The sequence below is a fragment of the Lissotriton vulgaris genome, chromosome 9 (assembly GCF_964263255.1).
Source record: "Lissotriton vulgaris chromosome 9, aLisVul1.2, whole genome shotgun sequence".
Lineage (NCBI taxonomy): Eukaryota > Metazoa > Chordata > Amphibia > Caudata > Salamandridae > Lissotriton > Lissotriton vulgaris.
In genome coordinates this window covers 547531282-547549993 of record NC_141697.1, presented here as the reverse complement: position 1 = coordinate 547549993, position 18712 = coordinate 547531282, and the positions used below count along the sequence as shown (strand labels likewise).

The 18712-nt window shown below is 45.5% G+C and overlaps 1 protein-coding gene across 1 annotated transcript in view; it reads right to left on the bottom strand.

Annotated features, from left to right (window-relative positions):
• LOC147691756 (uncharacterized) overlaps window positions 1-8859 on the bottom strand; it is a 36114-nt gene extending 27255 nt beyond the window's left edge. The window contains exon 1 of the mRNA XM_086939478.1: window positions 8664-8859. Coding sequence (XP_086795604.1) covers window positions 8664-8859 — 196 coding nt within the window. The remainder of the gene's footprint in view (window positions 1-8663) is intronic.
• Between the last annotated feature and the right edge of the window lie 9853 nt (window positions 8860-18712).

Sequence of the window (18712 nt, the reverse complement as noted above, 5' to 3'; positions counted from 1 at the left end):
TCAGCAGCACACTGTAGGCAGCTCCCTCCTCCGAATCCACGGTGGGAGGGGAGACAAAACCAGTGTCCAGCCCACTGGCAGTCCCAAGCTCACCTGTCCAGTCCTGCTGAGACTGACACTCCCGTGCCAGAGGGTCCTCAGACCCCTCCCAATCCCTCTCGTCACCCATCTCCTGGTATCCAGATTCAAAGGATAGGGCCGGTTCGTGGAAGTAAAAATCTCCAAACGATGTCGGGAGCGGCGCCGGAACCGAATCGAGGGTAGGATCAGGGACGACGTCGCACGGAGGCGGCGCCGGGGGCGACACCCTAGGGGCCGGCGCCGGTGAGGTCGTGAGGTCGACCGGCGAAGACCCGGATCCGGAACCGGATCCAGTGAGGGCCTGCGGCGCCGGGACCGAAGTCGCCGGCAGCCCCAGGGCCGAAGCACCCGACGGCGTCGGAGCCGAAGCACCCGACCCGCTAGGCCCCTCCAGCCGGGGCCGCTGGGCCCGAAAGCGGCACGGAACCTGGAGGAGGAGAGAGAGACCTCATGGCCATGAGGTAGCGCTCGATCTCCTCCGGTGTCGCGTCATGCCCAGGGACCGGAAGGTATGGAGCAGGCCGCGACGCCCCCGACTCCGTCGGAGCCGCGTGGGTGGTGTCACCCGAACCCCCGGCCGCGTCGCGCGAGCGTCGGAGTGGGTCAGAAGAGAGATGACGCCTTTCGGACCTCTCATGCCTCTTACCTGAGGATCTTGATCCCGAAGACCGATGCGACTCTCAGAGCTACGAGGGCTCCGACACCGCGACTGGTCCCTCGACCTCCTGTGGGACCGGGACCTTGAACGGCGTGGGCCGTCTGCGGGAGCTCAAGCCGCTTGCGTGACCGCTCCCGCCTAGCCTTGGACGTCAGGGCCCGGCAGTCGGAGCAGGTTCGGTCGTCGTGGTCGAGGCCTAGACACGGAAGACACCGGCGATGGGGGTCGGTAACCGACATCAATCGGCTGCACTTGGAGCAGGGTTTGAACCCAGGCATCCCTACCGGCACCGTCGGAGTCAATCGACTCGAAAAACAGATCAAAAAGATCAAAGTTTAGTCAAATAAGGACTAAAGGGTACTACTTCTCCGGATCTGCGCTTAGCTGGCACGGAAAAAAAAACTGACGTCAGCGCGCGAGGGCGGCGTCTAAGTACTCCGGCGACGTCAAACCGGCGCAAACGACGCCAATGACGAACGCGGAGCCGCAGACGACACCTACTGATGCACAGGGGTACTGCTACGCAAAAGTTTCCAGATCCAGCCTGACGCCTGGGGATATTCTAAGTTAAGGAATCTAATACTAACCTGTTTCTTTCAGATATATATTGACATGTACTTAGGTACACTGTAGATTAGATACTGGGGTACCCTTAGAAGCCCCTAGTATATGGTACCCCTGAACTAAGGGCATAGGTACCCCAAAGGCCTCTCATGGGCTGAAGCATGTATTATGCCACCCATGAGAGGCTATGCAAAATGGAACTACAGGTCTACCATTGCAGCCTGTGTAAGCTGGTGCTTGCACCACTTACTTTAGCTATATAGACACTATATCTATAGGCCACTACACTTAAAAATTATTAGTCACTCCTAGAGCAGGCCCTGACAATCCTGAAAGCAGGGTGCTGGGTTTTACGTGAGAGGTTTCCCTGCATGAGTAGAGCTCCTCTGCAGCCTTGGGAGAACATTTCTCCGAGTTGTCTGTGACTCAGCCAGACATATAGGTAAAGGTGCATTATAACCTCATAGTGAATACTATCTCGAAAATGGCTGGAAAGAAACGTGTTGTGTTTGCTATCAAACACCTTGGAATCCTATCTCCACACCAAGGTATGATTCCACCCTTCTGAAGCAAGCTTCGTGGAGTCACTGGTCTTTCCGGTGCCAGCCTTCCCGACCCGGGCAACACAAAATGGTTGCTGCCGACCAGAGACACATTTCTGCCCCCCTGCTGATGAGCCAAGTTCGAACAGGGGAAGGCAGGACAATAGGCATCCTATTACTGAGAGGTGTGACCAACTCCCAGACAGGATTTAGTGTATTGTGGCTGGGTGGGTGCACTTCCAAAGTGCCTGAAAGTCTGCATCTGGGGCACACTTGGTGTCCCTGTGCATAGTCCAGCTCACACCAGTTCTGGGAGCCGTTGGCTCCTGGGCAGGACTGGACAAAGGACATGGACTTTGCTGGACTTTGACTGGGCTCGACTACGTCGCCCTCTCAGTCCAAAGCATTGTCTGTACCATTACACCATACAGGCTCTGTGCAAGACCTGTGGAGCATTAAGGACATCTGAAGAATCTCCCTTGGGGTGAAGGAGTCCCTCCCCTGCAATCGCAGGCACCGTAACGCAACTGACCGGTCTGCTGATCTAGAGCTCCTGCGGACTCTGAAGGCTCCAGCAACACAGGAGGTGGGTTCCAATGTTCCTTGAGGCCGAGATGCCCTCTCACTGAGTTTGAGGCCAGTATCCCCAGTGGGGACCGCATAACCCGAACCCCTGTGCACCGCATACTTTTGCAGTGCATATGCTTGTTGGTGATTCCAGAGCCTATGCATTGGACTTCGTGTAGTCCTGACCCCAAGCAGCATTTCCACCAAAGAACTCCAGCCTCCTTGCACCGAGTTTCCGTGGGCTGGTACTATGTGATCTTGCTCAAGGTCCCCTCGCAACTCCTGGCCACTCGGCCTGTGGGTCCTATTGAGGGTCATCTTGAATTCTGTTGGGCTTCCCTGGTTTCTCCAGACGTGCCTTGACTCCCCATTGCTTGGTGAGTCCCCTGGACCTTGGTGGTCCACACTGTAACCTGCTTGACCTTCCTGCAAGGGTTGCTGTTGCCAAGGCTTGTTGGTGCTCCAGCGAACACCGACCCCCTCAGCACTCAACAGCCTTTGTGGGACAGCTCGCATCCGGCTCCTGGTCATCTTTGACATCTCCTGGACCTCATGTCTGCAGAGTCAAGCATCCTTCTTCGCACATGAAGCAGCCGACATCAGTGGGCATTCGTCTAGCAAAGCCCCTGGTCACCCTGAAGTGACCCTGACTCTGTCCCCTCTGCTTTCAGGTTCCTTTCATCAAGAATCAACCCTTGGATTCCCACGGACACTTTCTTCCTTCACAGCAGCAGGTCTTCTTTGAAGCCCTCCACTGAAAACGACAGCGATTTCCGACACCACTCCAGACCTATGCACCTGTCTCCCCTGGGATGGGTAACTCAGGTACTCAGAATCCACAGGTGGGGTGGCTCTCCAACCTCCTAAGCTCCAAATGGTTTCCTTCGAAGTCCACCGAGAAGGGTCCTTAAACTTTAAAATTGTGAACGCAACTTCCCCATAGAATTGTACGGACCCCACGGTTGTGTTAACACACTGCACCCGTCCCCATCTGAGTACCTGTCTACTCACCTTGGGTGGTTCCTTGGGGTCCCCCTGGAGCCCACTGTGTATTGTGCTACTTACAACAGTTTATTTGCTAACGTATTGTGCACTTTGTGTTGTTTCCTCGTGTAGAGGATACTATAGAGTGGTAAATACATAAATACATATTTTTATAACCACTGTGTGGTTCTCCTTTCATTTAGTTAATACTAAAGGTGATATTCTGGTAATACAAGCTGCTTTACATTCCTTCAAGACTAAGCCTGAAGGCTGCTCCCCACGGATAGCACTAGGATAGCTTTCTAAAGGTTATCTTTGACCTCATACATCATAAGGGTCGTTTGGACTGGTACAAAGTGCCCACTTTAATTAGTGGACAGCATATACCAGGCCAACTTCTCACACATATGCGGTGGGCAGGGTGATGGACTTCCCGATATGAAATGGGGGACCACTTTTGGCAGAAAGGAGGCCCTTGTGCGAAGCACCACTTTGTCAGGCTAGACTGAGAGGTAAGGAGGATTAGAAAAGGCCTGCAGGTCAATCACTCTGCGGGCAGATGTAACAGCAACAAGGAAGGCTGTTTTCAATGTGAGAATCCATTGGGGACAATTGTGTAGAGTCTCGAAAGGAGAGTACATCAAAAAAGTCAAAACTAAATTAAGGTCCCATGAGGCATAATCAATGGGGTTGGAAGGAAGAGTTGAGCCAGACCTTTAAGAAACTTATGTACAATAGGGCACTTGAACAAAGAGGGTTGATCAGGCAAACGCAAGAAGGCAGAATCAAAGTTATGGACTGGCAGTTGGCAAGGTGATGGCGAATCCTACATTCAACTGGGTGCCCATGGTGGTAAAGGAGCAGATTAGAAGGTTTGGAGACTGTTACCTGCGGGGGGGGGGGGGTATTTGATGGTCTGACCAGACTGCTGGTCACCCGCCCCACAAGGTCTGTGGGTACAGCACCCTCGTCCACGCAGAGGATGGGGAGCATGTGCGGAATAGTGGCAGAGTGGTATTTGGTGCAGTTAGAAGCCCCTTTGGCAGCCACGAATGGAGCAAAAGGCAGATTGAGGTGAAGGTGGGGCCTGAGAGGGGCCTAAGGACCTGGCCACAGATCGAGAATCCTTAAGGCGCTCGAGTGCCAAATCTGCCTGGTGTCCTAAGAAATGGGTGCCATTGAAGGGATTTTCCATAAGGAAACCTTGGACATACCCCGAAAAGCCAGTCATCCTCAGCCAGGTGTGGAGCCTCAGGGCCACTGTTGCGGAAACCGCTCTGCCTAGCGAGTTGATCGGGTCAAGTCTGCATCGAATAGGAAACTTTGCTGCAGCTCTCCTGGTGGTGAAAGCCCACGCCTCCTCAGGGATCTGTGGAAGCACTTGCACAACCATATCCCACAAACTGTGGGAATATTGTCCCAAAACGCAAGCAGTGTTCACTGACCGCAATGCCAGGCTGGTGGAAGAAAACATATTTTTGGCAAATCAGTCCAGCCTCTTGAACTCCCTACCTGAGGGAGCGGTAGAGAAAGAGCATTGGGAGGAAGGGGCTTGGACCTCTGCACCACAATTGCATAGGAAGCTTCCTCCTTCAAAGCCACAGTAGGGGGAGAAAGTAGTCCAGCATCTGGAGAAGAATGCAGGCCACTGGCCTCACCCAGTTCTTGACACCAGTCCATACTCAGTTCTGCATAGGGCTGGTATTCTAAAGAGTCCAGTGACCCCTCGCAGTCTTCCCCAAGGCCTAGCCCATGAGAATAAGACTTAGGCTCTGATCCAGGAGGCAAGGCTTATGCCGTCAGTCAACATGTGCGACGCCCATTAAGCTGTGCGTCAGAGTTAGTGATGACAATGAGGATGGCATCGCAGGCGGCATCGGGACCGGCACCAGGGAATGTCGAGATGGTACAACCAGCATCGGACCGGATCCTTGGGGCCCTCTGGACCAGGGGCTGGAGCTGCCTGCACAGAACCAGAAGGGGCCCTCCTGACCCTACGGTGCCTGAAGGAGTGTTGGAGGGGTCGGGTCGCCCAAATATGAGGCACATGGCCTCAAAGAACTCCTTAAGTTGGGCAGGGGTTGTTCTGGCTCACAGAAAAGCTGGAAAGCATAGAATGGACTTAGACGAAGGTTCCGGGGAATGAGTCCTAGAACACCAAGGCTCTCTCGTCTCGTTGGCCAAGGAACTCTTGAAAAGTGCTTTGACTTCTTGCTCTTTTTCTTGTGCCTCTTACCTGAATGTCAAGAGGACTGCGATTGGGATAAATAGGACTTTGGGCTTCGCAAGCGATCCCAGGACCTTTTTCTAAACCAGGACCACAACTTCAGCTGAGTCGCACGCTGGGCCACTAGCAGCTTCAGGGACCGCTCCCTCAAAGCTTTCAGGCCATGGCCTGGCAATCGGAGCATGACTTAGAGTCGTGGTCGCGCTCCAGACACCGCATACAAACCAGGAGTGGGTCCATCACTGACATGGGTCGGTGACAGGCACTGCAGGGCTTAAAACCTGACTTGAGCAACAACAGCCTCGACACACGCGAAGATCTCAAAACCAGTCAACAAAACGTAGAGAAAAAAAGCCTGTCAAAAAACCAGAGGGCTAACTCTTATATGGATCAGAAGTGGCTGGCACGAAGAACACCAGCACGACAATATAGGTACTGCAACGTCATTTCTGGCACGCACGATGCAAATGACGGACACATAGCTGATCAACGCCACCTTCCGGCTTGCAGTGGTACTGCTCACGCAAGATCTTCCGGATCCAATCTGAAGTCTGGGGAAATGTAAAAGGTAAGGAATCTGTGGCAGGAAGTCTCTATCAGATTTGTGATTTGGTGTAAATCCATTTAGTCATTTTTGAGAAATTAAGGTTACAAAATATTTATATATCTGGACAGTTGGGTTTGCGAGAGTCCCGTGGCCACGTAAAATCAAAAATGCAGCTATCTGATTGGTTGAGAAAGCTTTATCTTACCCCACCGGCCGTCTTGCTCTCGTGGGAGCTCTGATTGGCTGACTGATGGAAAAACAGAAATTAAATGGCTGCCACTACTTAATATTGTGAATAAATCCTGGTGTTGTGAAAATGATCAGGCCGCCACTACTGAATATGGTGAAAAACTCCTGGTGTTGTGAAAATGATCAGAAAAGGCCATATAAGGGGGAGGGGTAAATGCATCCAGACTGCCGAGTAATTGAGAGATCTACGAGGCACTAGTAGTGTGGTAAATCAAACTGTAAATTCTTTTTTTTTTTATAAACAACCTTTTGCGGGATTATTACAAAAAGAAAATGGAGGGACTAGTCTGTTCCCACACAGTTCTACGTACACCCTTCACCTTGGGGAGATGAGTTAGTGGAGAGGCCAGTCCATGCCCACACCCTAATACACATCTGTCATTCTGCTGAGAGGTCTCAGTGGAAAGGCCAGTCCCCGCACACCACACACCCTACTACGCACACCAGTCGCCCTGGGAAGGAATATCAGTGGAGAGGCCAGTTCCTCCACACACACTACTATGCAAGCCTGCTGTCCTGGGGAGGAGCCTCAGCAGAGACCAGTCTTTTCACACACCCTAAAATGCACATCAGTCACCCTGGGAAGAGGTATCAGCATAGAAGCCAGTCCCTCCTCACACTCATCTATGCAGACCTGTCGCCTAGGGGAGAGGTCTCAGAGGAGGGCTGTTCATCCCCAAACCCTACTATGCACGCCCGTCAACCAGGGTAGAGGTGTCAGTGGACAAGCCAGTTCCTCTCCACACCCTGCTACGCACACCTATCGCCCTGGGGATAGGTCAGTGTCTGAGGTGGGTCCTGCAAACAGGCAGTTGGCCATGCGGTCTTCGGCTGTGTGCGATGAGGAATTGTCTGCTTGCAGCCAACCCAAGCCATGCACTGCCAAAGGCCAAGCCATGAGGCCAAATTCATGCTGCGCACTGCTGTGTGTTGCGCGGGATTGGTGTTACATATGGCAATAGAATATCACTTTATGTTTGAAAAAATTCTAGAAATTCACAGAAAAATAAAGGTTAAAGTGAAATTATAGTTAGATATGGTAATAATATCTGGCTTTGCATTAAAAAAACTTAAAAATTCACCACAAAAAACTAATTTGAAAGGGCTGATATAGTTTGGTGAAAATGTCCGGTAAAACATACAGTCTTAAACAAACAAAACCTCTGAAGTTCATCCGTGATAGTTATCTCCAGTAACTATAACTCGCGCCCTCACAATGCACTGCTAATTATCACAAATATTACATCACTCATTACATGTTCTATGACACCATTGATAACATCATTTCAACATCTGAAATTACATAATTGAAGACAAAACTGTGCATGGTGGGGGGGTGAGTTATAGTTACCATAGGGCAAGAGCTATAATTACTTGACATATATATATATATATATATATATATATATATATATATATATATATATATATATGGAAAGTTTCAGTGGTTTTGAATTGACATTTGTTTTTTCAGTGAAATAAATATATCAGTTTAATATAGCACAAACACTCTCCAAGGCCACTGGACCGTTTTACATGAGCACCAGATTACATTACATACGGTCACATTCATGCACAGGAGATTTGATTCCTCCAGAGACAGCTACAGCACTTGAACCTGTTTCCCCAGATCTAAAGATGGCAGGGGTTGCTAATTTCTCTGGCCATACCTCTAGGGTGGGGACAGGAGCTCTGCACGAGAAAAGAAAGGTGCTGCTGTCTTGGTTTTAGGTACAAAGAGGCACTGTGGGAAATTGTTACAGTAGGGAACAGTGAAACTGCTGCAAAAGTGGGTAAGGTTACCTCTGGGAAGTTTGTCCCTGTAGGTTGGGGTGGGCTGGAGACACCACCACCTACTGATTAGTGAAAGGCACAAAAGAGCCCAGCTGAACAGTTTCAACTCAGCCTGCCCCGGACACTGCTGCTGGGTACTGGTGGATTGAGTCCTTACCCCCAAATCCTGTTCTTGAGTCCTGAAACCCTTGACTGGTGTCAGAGTGTACTCCTCCTGCCCAAACATAAAAGCTGGGACTTTGAAACTTTTTGCTACATTTTTGCTTTGAGACTGCCATAGGACCGGGACTGGCTGGCCTACCAACACGCAAAGGATGCTTTACTAGTGGACCTGAGTTCTACTCAGCAGCAATAAATCACATTCATCATAACAGATGTTGACCTGTAGTCAACGAAAACAAAACCTCTTCAGCTACACCTTGCAGCCTTGCCCTGCTGAGGAAATCTGACTTCCAGAAATGAGTCCAAGTCCGAAGTACAGATCTTCAACCGGCCATACGCTGAGCAGCATTTGCTTGTTATTGATGGTTTCCTGGGCATGAACTTCAGACTTTTTCATCTCTGAGCTTCCCATCGACAACTTCATTGAGACCTTGTTCTTCGTCAACCCATCGTCAATGAGCCTCTCTTTGGATCCAGCCTGCATTCCTGCCCCTTTGAGGACTCGGCATTAATGAAAAATGTATAAGTGTGATGGTAACTTTTTGGCCAGGGCAAAATCCAATCTGTGAATCAGACATACGCTCCTTCACTGTTGGCCTTAAACCTTACCTCTGCCCTAGTCTGCCTGAAAACTTACCTGCGATTGAACTTTGTGGTGTTATTTTTATTTAAAACCTAAACATTTTTTATCTTCAATTCCCCTTATTGGATTCTTATTGTTTTGGTGTCATTTTGTTGATTAAAACATTCACTATTTTTATAAATTGGAGTGGGATTTGTATTGTGCTGTGTTATCTACTTTTCAAATATTTTGTTACTTCTCAAGACTAGCATTTTGTTAATTTAAGCATGTGCAAGCTGTGCCACAGTTACCAAGGGTTGTTCTCAGATTTAATTTACTGAAACCGCTACTGGACCTCACAAGAATAGTGACATTAATACTTGTGGTGCACTTCTATCAACCACAATTAATAACCCACATTCTCACAACATTCAAATCGCTTTAATAGATACTATCTGTATTTTACTCCTGTGATCCCCATTATTGGGTATCATTATTTTGTCTTCTTTGCCTAGGTGAAAGGCAATCTAATCCCTCTCATTTCCCATTTTTGGTTTATTTCCCGCCTCCTAAGGGATTCTTCCTCCCACTGGCTTTCTGCAGCAGATTCTAACACTTAAAGAAAATGGGAGTCAGCTACCGCTCTGTAAAGCGCATACAGGACTTTGATACAGACATTCTTGAGTGCTGAGTGAATCAATAAAATTACCTTCTTAGGAAAATAAGCTCAACGTGTTGTTCTGCTCCATGAGTTATAGCTCTGCAAACCAGAATATGGATACTTTCTAGGCTATCTGATATGCAATCCTGGACAGTGGAACACTTTACTGTCTCAAATTGACAGTGTCTCGCTCTCTTGAGGGTAATGAGAAGCAGCACATTCTCACCTTGCTTCTCGTGGAATACACCCTCGCTCTACCTTGAAGCAGGCACTTAGCTTAATTGTGGAAAAACATAATACAGGTGGACAGCCAATATGGAATTCCTTGCTTAGACAGCGGAAGGCACATGCATGGTGCCTGAACGTAACAGATAGCTAATGCGAAGTACAAAAGTCTTAAGTCGTAGCCATTTAAAAGGTAGTGCATCTGTGGATGTCTAACAAATGCAAAGAGCTTTCTGCTGACGAGGACGGATAAGGAAAGAAAGACTAAAGAATGTCAGGTTCATTGAGGTGAAAATCTGATGGGGCCTTGGATATGATCTTTGGATTAGTGCACAAGATGACAATGTCCTCTGCAAAACAGATATATTGCTCTTTTATGGTGAATGCTTAAGTGCAAGCCACCAACAGCACAGATTTCCAAAGAAATGAATTTCAGAAGTGTGCTGTGAATTAGGCCAAAAGGAGGTAACATCAACTGACTAATTATTACCATGGCACAGGAGGGTGTCTCATTTGAGGTAGAAATCTGAAAACGCTCCTTATAAACTATTTGATGACTCTTTGGGAAAAAGTGACACCTTTTTTTAAAAAAAAAAAGAAAACGATTTTTTGAGTAGTTCATGCATACGATAATACATAATAAATTATTACACCAGAACATTTGGAAACAATAGAAAATTATTCACATACTTGCACAATCCAGATCTTCTCAAAAATAAGAAATTTCTAAACTGTAATCATTATACCCAATCTCCCAAATACATAAAATATGAGAAAAGTATAACCCCCCCCTATTTTATTCATATTCTCACAATCTTTAAGACATGAAACAGTAAAAACACCTATTTAATTCAACGATTTCCATAATTTCTTAAACTCCCTATTCAATCCAGATCTTAATACATATTATTTTACGACTCTCTAATCTGATTTAATTTGCAATATAAGTGTTGGAAGGTCGGAATTTCATCTGTCCGCCACCTCTAAAGTATTAGGGATCATGCTAATAACACCACTATTTATATATTTGGATTTTTTGCACTAAATCCGTAGTTAAATCAAGTGAATATCCAAAAACAGCAGCCTGGATTTCTAACGTCGGCTGTATTTTCACTTTATTAACACAGTACTGATTGATTTCATCCCAAAATATACTTAGCCTGGAGCAACTGCATACAATATGTGTCCAGTTCCCACCCCTTCCAGATTAAAACATAAACAATTAGCAGATATCTAGGGATTCATTTTGTGGATAAAATCAGGGGTTCTATATAGGAGCCATTTGGTGTAGTATTGCATCCGTCTTAAATTTGCCGCTTTCAATAGGGAAAAATGTGTAACTTATGAATCTGGTCCCAGGCTACAAGCAGTATCTGGAGTCCTTACTTTAATTGTCATTTTTTGTGTTTTCATATAAGGGTTAACAGGTTTATAGCTGCGTAATATCAAAACCCAACTGCTGATTGTTTTGCGAATTTGAGGGTTTAATATCTGCTCCGCTAACTCCCTTGTTTCCATTAAATGTATTAGATTCAGCTTCTGCAGAAAATATTTAATCCTAATAAAGGACCATTGCATACATTTTTTGTAGTGTATGATATTGGGCACTATTTAATTTCAATTCTCCCAGTTTACTTCTTAGAAATCCCCTATTTTACCCTGACTCATCCATTTAAGCATTTCAATCTTATCTAGCAATAAACCTGCTCTTATATAGATATCTGACCGTAATGTTGCAGGATTGATATAGGGGATCGCATAGTAGAGGAGCATTTGTTCTTTGCGCTTAAGGTTCTATTGTAGTGTTATATATATAACTTTTTTTCTTTTTCTTTAAATGCATAAAATCAAGTCTCATTCAAAATCTAAAAAATAATTGTCATACGTTTTTATATTTGGAGACTTTGGTGATCTATACATAGTATGTACAAAATAATACTCTTCTAAATCAGAAAGGGCAATACCACCTTCCTTACTTGGCCTTGATAAAATATCTATAGCTTGTCTCGATACCTTAATTGCCTAGGGGAAAGTAGAAAACAAGCCTTGCATGTCTTTAAAAAATGTCATTTGTTTTGCACTAGGGATGGCTGAAAATAGAAAATTGCACATCATACGAATAAGAGCTGCACAGCCTAGTATTGAAATGGGCATTTAATTCCACTTAGCGAACTGTCCCTTAATCTTATTTATTAGAGGGACATCATTTAAAACATACAGGTCATTTACATTTACGGAAACATGAATACCAAGATATCTCTAACATTAACCACTTGGCGAAATTTAATTAACAGTGTATCCAAATCAGTATTACAGATCAGGATTTCTGTCTTAGATTTATTTATTTTATACCCGCATTTTTTGTTGCTAACCATGAAAAATACCAAATATTCGTTTTTGAACTTCTATGTCAGGTTTTAAACATAGGGCGATATCATCTGCGTATAACTTGATATTAGACATGGAACGAATTGCAATAGCCAAAGGTTCTATAAAACAAGCGAAGAGTAACGGCGACAATGGACAACCTTGTCTCATTCCTCTACTAACTTTACAATTACCAATTTTATTTGCAATAATAATGTTTAGCACCAATGCTCCTTTGTAGTATTTAGAAATTATACAAATTAATTTGGCATGACACCAAATTCTTCCAGAATATAAAAAAGACTTTCCCAGCAGACCAAATCGAAAGACTTCCTGGCATCTAACAACATAATATGTGCTGGAATTTTTTTGTGGTCTATAATAATCTAAGGCTTCCACTAGAAAACTGGTTTTAAAAGATAATTGTTGCTCTCTATTAACCAGCCAAGTGACACCTGACTGATAACTATTTGAGATAGTTCTGGGCCAGGAACAATAACTACAGTAGTAAATAATGTGGCTGTATCTATATAGGATTAAGTCCATTGTCCTCGCACAATATACAGCCCTGCTTTCATTTAGCAATATAACATTTTGTTGAAGCAAGTGCTTTTGCTTGTACTAATATCTCTCTACGATCAGGTGATCTATTGACACGACCAAACACTAAGTGGTCAGGAACCAAGCTGTTTGGTTGAGCGACTTCAAGCCATGTAGGAAAACCTGTCAAGAGAGGAGGTTGACTGGAACTTGAACTCTACAGGTGGAAGTTGTGGCAGTCTCAAAAGGTCGCTGTACCAGAACTGGAGGAGCCACAAGCCTTCCTCCACACTCTGGGAATTAGGAAAAAACGTCAGAAAGGCGTAAGCAAAGGGTTGTTTCAAAATTCTTTTTATTGAGCATCAAACAGAGCATAACAAAAAGGTCGATGACACCAAAGCTACCCGAGGGCGCGCAGGCTCCGGTTGCAAGACATTCAGCTATGGTGGGTTCAGCTTCACATGTCCCCAGGTCCTACCCCACCCCACTCTCGAAACGAGTGATGCTATTTTAAAGAGAACATAACTCAAGGAGGTTCGGCAACCTAAAAACCGTCAGTCCCACCATGTATGCCTGAAGTCCCCCTGAAGCCCACATCCCCGAAAGCAGAGATCTGAAGTGCCAGGGAAAATTCGTCGGAGGTATAGGTACCAGTCATGTAGTGTTTTGTAGTGAGCTTCTCAAAGAACCATGGACTTGTTATGTTTTGGAATATCCCTCCAGATGTGAGCCCAGCAAAGGGTTTTAACCATCTTATTGAGAAGGCATTGCCTGCTGACCCCAACTGCACTTCCTGCTGGCATAGTATTTGTATTTCTTTTTCAACAGGGTGGCAAGTAGGTTTAGAGTTGTATGACCTCATTTTCGGAACACATACTATAGCTGATCCTGATGCAGCTCCCACTCCTGATACAGCATGACAGAGTGTGTCTGTCTGGTTGTTCTGGACTCCCGATAGAAGCTGAACTGGAGCAGCTACTTATTTCACTGGCCCAGTCCCATAGCATTTATGCCTCCTACGAAGAAGACCAAGACCTTGTGTATCCCTGTTTGGCAAAGATGTATGTCAAGGTTGTGCTGTCTGTCCTGATCAACAAAGTCAGCAGAAATGCTTTAGGTCTAGTCTAATGGCTTGTAGCTCCCAGATGTTTATGTGGAGTAACTTTTCCTCTACCGTCCAGGGGCCTCTTTTAGACAATTCCTGCCTGTGAGAGTCTCATCCTTCCAATAATGCACCTAATGTCAAAGTAATTCTGCCTGTGGTGGGTTGAAATGGAAGGATTGCATCGAGATTGCTGGGAAATGTCACCAGCAGCAGCGCTTTTTGTTTACCAACACCATGCCATTACAAGAGTCTGACACCTTTCGCTATTGCTAGCTCTGGCTATATCAGCCTCATCCGCAACCAGCAGGACACTAAATGGATGCATAACGACATTAAGCCCAGCAATGCTTGGTAGATCCTGGCTGGAATTGGCTCTTCGAAGCACAAGGTCTTCACAAATGCTTGAGGTTTGCCACTTGCTCTGCTGAGGAATAAACCTATCTGAGTTGCATATCCAGGATAGCTCCTGAAGCTGAAGCTTTGTCACAGGACAGATTGGATGATTTTTGTTTATTTAATGTAAGATCCAACCAAAGGAAATAATGTAGAGGCACAGGCTTCTTCCTTTGATGAAGCGTTGACAAACCAGTTGTTCAAGTAAGCATATAAAACTTTATAAATAAATAAATAAATGGATACAGCAGGCGCCCTTGTTTGTTTAGGAAGGTGGCCATGGTGTCAGGAACTTCATGAATACCTGAAGAACTGACTTTAGTCCAAAAGCAAATGCTTTGACTTTGAATTGGTAGTGGTGCCCCCAAACAGAGAATCAGAGATACTGTCTGTACTTCATGGGTATTGGGATATGGAAGTAAGCACTCTGAAGATTAGAAGCTAATGATCGCCCCTTCCCATCCACCACGACTTCCTGCTGGGTGACCATTAAAAAGGACTGTTTCTTCAGAAATATGTTCACTTCTCAAAGGTCTAGAATTGGTCTCAACTCCCCAACTTAAAGAACCTGGAATAGAAGCTCAGATTACTTTGAGATTTTCACAACTTTTCAATTGCTCTACTTAGGAGAAGAATTTCTTGTTGCAATTTGTGCAAGTGCAGGCGGTGTTTATTCTTGGGTGGATGACTACGTGGCTTTTCTAGGCCTACTCCAGTTACCTTTATTGTATGTGGTTAATTAAAACCGTTACAATAGATGATACAAGACACCAATTAAACAGGTGTATAAAAAAAACATCAGTCAAAAACAGTACAAACAACAATTCAGTTTAAACTCCAGAATCGATATTTAAATAGTTTTACAAAATAGTCCTTAAATGTAATCAAATTACAGTTCAGGTTAATATGCGGACCATTTAAGCTCTGAATCAGGGCCTAAGTACACGTCATTATATAAAATTGATCAAAACATGTCCTTAGCCACTTCCTGAGAGCCTCCAGCAAGATTGGGGATATACATACAATGTACAGCAATGTCTCTTCTTTAAAACCACTGAGTCTTCATTTTGCATCAGTTCAAGTTGATTTCCAACTGGGAAGAAAGTCTTTTGTAGGAAGGTTGCCCATTCTGAATGGAACTTCCGCTTTAAATAAAGAGAATATCTAAAATTAAGATATTGTTGGGAACAAGGGAGGGAGTACGAATTAATCCAGTCATGTGCTTTTTCGCGGAAGCATCCTTGTCAGATAAATGCGGAACTGGTTTTACACTCTTGTTGACCATACGTTTAAAGGTTGCAGGCAAAACTGCTGCAGACCACAGCCCTTTAAGGCTCAGTTTGATCAATGCGGAAGACATATATTTCTGCTATGGGTTATCAAGTCTTGGATGCACAACGTCTTGCCATCTATGATAATTCAGCATGTTTTCTGATGCTTCTTTTATAGTTTTGCAAGTTTTTATAAATGCACCTTGTCGAATGAATTTCCTAGAAACTCTAGGGTGTACCTGGAGATCAGTATTATAAACATCCATGGTCTCCTGATTCCAAGTGAGAGCAAAACAGGAAATTCTTCCGCCTATATGCTGCACTGGAGTCAGCAGGGCAGGGAGGATGGGGTGAGTCAGTGTTGCTAAGTTCGGCTTACTTTTGATTATTCGTTTTATTTATTTAAAGTAGAAAGGGATGTTGCAGATGAAAAAAGCCTTTAGAATTTTTTTATCATCTGTTCCAATGCATACAAGAATGCAACTGCTACCTGCATTGCAGGAGATTGACTGTACTGGCAACCTGGGTTTGGATGGAGGCCCACAGCCTCCTGGACAAGCTTCATATGCGAAATTAAGGGGCTCATGAACATCATTATCCTGCTGAAAATCTGTGCTTCCTCCCCCCTTTCAAATGCCTCCTCCCTGTACTCTGGAACACAGCACACATTAAACTACACAAGACTGTACGTCCTATCCGGGGTTTGTCCTTCCTCACTGATGTGAACCTCTAGCTCAGATTCCATGCTCTGGTAATTGGGCAGAAAACTTCAAAGGTGAACACCAATAGGCTGACTGTGCTTCTAACGCTTGCAAAAAGTTAATTCAGTCATTAATGAAGGAGTCACAGACAGGTCTACCAACGGTACAATTGTCACTGACTATGGTCACCGCAGATATAGTCAACAAGGGTCCCGCTGACGGTTCCACAAATAGGATTGCTGTCATCTAGAGTGGTTTTATCAACAAGAGTCTGACCCTCCTGGCAGGGTGTGAGAGGAGCTAGATCTTTTGCTATTTAAAAAAATAAATATATTTTTATTAAACAATTGCTCAGTATACAATAACATACTTGATCGACCGATGTCGGGATGGGCATTACAGAGAAAAGGGCATATACAAGTCTTTTGCCAAACATGTAAATAACAATCACAATATGATACAGGTTAATATACACCACAAATCCAATCATTAGATATTTTTGTGTCATTTTGAACACAGATTGTTGCTAACTTTTTTTAATTCCTTCACTGACGAAGGCTTCATCTTGTCCTTGGTGGACATGAATGCAGGTGTTTCCAAAATAAATTCGAACTAAGGAAGCTCTACAAGCCAGGTAGCCAGGTCGGCTATCAGCCGACCTGGCTACCTTCGGCCTTACTCCCTTGGTTCACTCTCCCACGCATGAAGGAGGTCACACGCTAGATGGCATTTTTTCCAATGCCACGGACTTTCAAGTCACACAAATACTTCCTTTAACTTGGTCTGACCACCACCTCATCCTGACAACATTACTAATACGCGATTCCCTGACCAACAAATCAAACCCCAACCCTCGCCAACCCTATTTGGCATGGGATGACATAGATGAAAGCAGGCTAAAAACCACGCTCAACGATACCCTCCCCACCTTATCTCCTAACCCAAACACTGCTACTACCCAATATCACAACTGGATCAGTTCCGCAGCCAAAGACCTGGTTCAAGTTAAACAACGGTCACGCAATAGATCCACCCCTTCGGCCCCGTGGTATACGGATGAACTACGTACACAAAAGCAACAGTGCCGACACAGAGAGAGACACTGGCAAAAAGACTACAATCAGGAAGCTAAATCCTTGTATAAAGAGTCGGTAGCTATACACAAAAATCTTATTTTTGACGCCAAGAAAAAGCACTACTGTAACAAAATTGAAGCCGCTCAAAACTCGCATAAATGCCTTTATGAGACTACTAAACAACTAGCAGGTTCTTCTGTGGATCTCACACCTCCCCCGTCCCAAGCTCTCTGCGATGCTCTGTCAAAGTTCTTTTTCAGCAAAGTTGACGACATTTATCGGATCTTTGCCAATTCCTCAACCCGTTCCCACAGGCCCCCCACCCACCTTGACGGACCTACGCTTCATCAGTTCAGAGAAGTGTCCTGCTCTCAGGTATTAAACATCACTTCCACCATCAAATCGGGGTCAGCCCTGGACCCCTGTCCCATGAAGGTTTTACGGCCTATCATGGAAGCAGTTCTTCCTGCCATAACCGAAATCTGCAATTCCATGTTTTCTACAGGCACTTACCCGGATACCCTTAAGAAAACACTCATAAAACCGCTTCTTAAAAAGCCCACCCTGGATAAAGAAGAACTTAAACGTTACCGACCCATTGCGAGTCTTCCACTACTAGCCAAAATAGTGGAGAAAATCATGAACGCACAACTCTCCCTCTTTATAGAAGAAAACAAATGTCTGGACGAATCTCAGTTCGGCTTCCGCCGATTCCACGGAACCGAGACCGCCTTGGTCAAGGCGGCGGATGACATTAGATCCATTCGGGATGCGGGAGGCACTGCTGTCCTGATTCTACTGGGTCTATCGGCGGCCTTCGACACGGTCGACCACACCACCTTGGTCGACCGTGTCGAGAGTATAGGTATCCGAGGCAACGCAAAAAATCTTCTTGCCTCCTTCCTGGCTAATAGGACCCAGGCTGTTACTGTAGGACCGTTTGAATCCTCTCCCTTGTCACTGCCATGTGGTGTTCCCCAAGGCTCATCCCTTAGTCCGACACTGTTTAACATTTATGTGTCAGACCTTGCCAATGTCATCAGAGCACACAGGATGAGCCTAACATCCTACGCAGATGACACCCAACTGGTCCTCTCTGTCAAGAATGATGGGCCTCAAAAAGCCAACATATTCAATCAGGGTATGCAGGCAATTGGGAGCTGGATGGCCCATAATTGCCTGAAATTAAACTCTGATAAATCAGAAGTCGTTATTTTTGGCAATCTTTCCCCGGAGTGGTCCCCCTTATGGTGGCCCTCACCCATGGGTCAGCCCCCAGAACCAGTCAACAAGGAGAGGAACCTGGGCGTTCTGTTCGACAATCGTCTGAACTTCCTTCCACATGCCAACCAGATCTCCTCCTCATCCTTTTACAAGCTACGGCTTATTAAGAAAATCCTGCCCTTCTTGCCCGAAAATGCCGCCAAAACATTGGT